This window comes from Nanorana parkeri, unplaced genomic scaffold (assembly GCF_000935625.1).
Source record: "Nanorana parkeri isolate BGI_ZX_2015 unplaced genomic scaffold, ASM93562v1 scaffold1291, whole genome shotgun sequence".
In the NCBI taxonomy this organism is placed as follows: Eukaryota; Metazoa; Chordata; class Amphibia; order Anura; family Dicroglossidae; genus Nanorana; species Nanorana parkeri.
The window spans coordinates 181102-183478 of record NW_017307559.1 but is presented as its reverse complement, the minus strand read 5'-3'; the positions used below and the strand labels follow the sequence as shown (position 1 = coordinate 183478).

The 2377-nt window shown below is 54.5% G+C and overlaps 1 protein-coding gene across 1 annotated transcript in view; it reads right to left on the bottom strand.

Annotated features, from left to right (window-relative positions):
- The window catches only part of SMC1A (structural maintenance of chromosomes 1A), a 35296-nt gene extending 34632 nt beyond the window's left edge, over positions 1 to 664 (bottom strand). Inside the window, 1 exon segment of the mRNA XM_018569145.1 lies at positions 403 to 664. Coding sequence (XP_018424647.1) covers positions 403 to 511 — 109 coding nt within the window. The 5' untranslated portion in view covers positions 512 to 664.
- Positions 665 to 2377: the final 1713 nt, after the last annotated feature.

Genomic DNA, 2377 nt, shown 5'->3' with positions numbered 1-2377 from the left:
CCCGTCTGAGCCCGGCGCAGATCTACGGCACCCGTCTGAGCCCGGCGCAGATCTACGGCACCCGTCTGAGCCCGGCGCAGATCTACGGCGCCCGCCTGAGCCCGGCGCAGATCTACGGCGCCCGCCTGAGCCCGGCGCAGATCTACGGCGCCCGCCTGAGCCCGGCGCAGATCTACGGCACCCGTCTGAGCCCGGCGCAGATCTACGAACACTGTCGTCCAACACCACCTGACACCGCCCTCCATTGCCCCTCAGCACTTGTAGATAACGGATACCTGCACTGCCCTCTCCCAGTCACTTGCAGCTGTCAAACATCTAACGGAGCTTTGAATGTTGACATTCCCCTTTCATGTGTCATGACACGTCACAGCCCAGCACACAGCGACTCCCGGGACTCCTCACCTGATCCATTGGGACCGATGATGGCGGTGAAGCGGCGGAAGGGTCCTATGATCTGCCGTCCCTTGTACGACTTGAAATTCTCAATCTCTATCAACTTCAGAAAGCCCATGGCGCCGGCCGCCCAGCTTCCCCTGCCCTAAAATCCAACTCCTCCGGCCGCCTTAGGTCCCACCGAGAACCCAGGCCCGGATGCCGCCAATTGCCCGAACCGTCACGTCACTCACAACGCGCCGTCAAGTGACGCCATCAAGCGGCTTCCAAACAAAGGGGCGGGACGCAGAGAGACGAATTTTGAGTGCGCAAGTCGAGGCCTGCTTCCGTACAGGAGGCGGGACACTACCGTACAGTAGGCGGTGGTAAGCGAAATGCTGCCGTACAGGGGGCGGGGCCGCAGACTTGCTGAGTGGCTAGGCTCCACCTCCAGGACATCATTAGTCTACGCGGGAAAAATCGCTGCTTGCGGGGGAGGAGTAATTGCGCAGTGTGAGGGAGGCTTTGCGGAATTTGGGGCAGAAATTGTCCCTTTTTTTTAAAATGTGTTAAAAGAAGTGCAGGGGCTTTGTTTTCTGTAGCACAGTGCATCACAATGTACAGTGATACCAAAACCCGTTCCGAACCTGAGCTGTTCTGAACCAGGAAGTGCCATCAGCCGCCCACCCAATCAGATGTGGCCAGCCATGCCCCGCCCTTCAGCTGCATGTCAAATGGTGGGACGCTTGTGCTGACGTCATTGACCATATATGGTCACACAGCCTTATTAGGTAAATGTAATTTACCAAATATAGGCATGTAGCCATAAAAGGTCAATGATGTCACCCCGCCCCTTTTGCTGACACCAAGCTGCAGGCTGGGTATTACCGTTGTCAAATATACCTGAAAGGTGCCTGCAGCTGATTGGATGCAGGCAGCTGATTGGCCGACAATTTCTCTTTGAAGTGGACTCAAAAAGTGAAGATTTGCCGTGTTATAAGGAACCTTTAGAAATGTTGATTGTGTCTAAGCAGTACTGTGAAAATGTACCCCTATGTCTTGAAATATAGCAGTGCGCATCCTGGTAGGCGAGGGTTCCTGGTCCCTCCTGTTCTGCAACCTTATATCTGCAGTGTGAGATCTAAGGCTGGGCACACACCTTACAACCATCGCCAGACTTCTGTCTGGCGATGGTTGTAAGGTACTTAAAAAAACGTACGATCTGCCTATCTTGCATAGGCAGATCGTACTTGCGATGATCGCAAGCCACGCCCCCTGAGGGGCGGGGTTCCGATGACCGCAATGCCGAACGGGCAGTGTGCGCTTGCGCACACTGGCCCGTACGGCTTTTATCGTACGAACATCCCACAAACCCGCCGAACGTCGTACGATGCTCGGCGGGTTCTCGAACATGTCCGTAAGTTCAAAGTCGTGCGACCTTACAGTAGTAGAGGTCGCACGGCTTCCACACACCTTACGATAATCGTACGATCGCGGGATTTCCCGCCATTATCATACGATTACCGTAAGGTGTGTGGGGACCTTAAGGCTCTGCTGCCTCTGACTGATAGTCTTAGGAGAGCCGCATTGAGAGTTGGTGATGTCGTTACTGAGCTGCTTCTTGTTCCCCTTGCCGGAGGCTCTGACATGAGGAAGCAAAGCCCTGCCTCTACCAAGATGGCCGCCTCCACACAGAACCAGGCTTGATACGCCAGTAATTGGATAAAAGATCAGCTTCTGGGAGACCGCAAGCAATACCATTGGCTAGTCCTTTGCCCTGGTCTCCCTTTTCTTGACCACGGCTACCAGAGCCCATTTAAAGGAGAACTGTGGAAATTCAGCAATACACTGTACGCTTACAAGGAGCTCCACCATCAATGCCAATGTCTATTGCTTTTACTGGGTTGTAGTCTTAGCAATATAATGATACCAATCAGGGCTGTAGCTACCATGGGGCGAGTGAGGCACCCGCCTCAGGCGCAGCTTAGAGGGGGCCGCAGCCAGG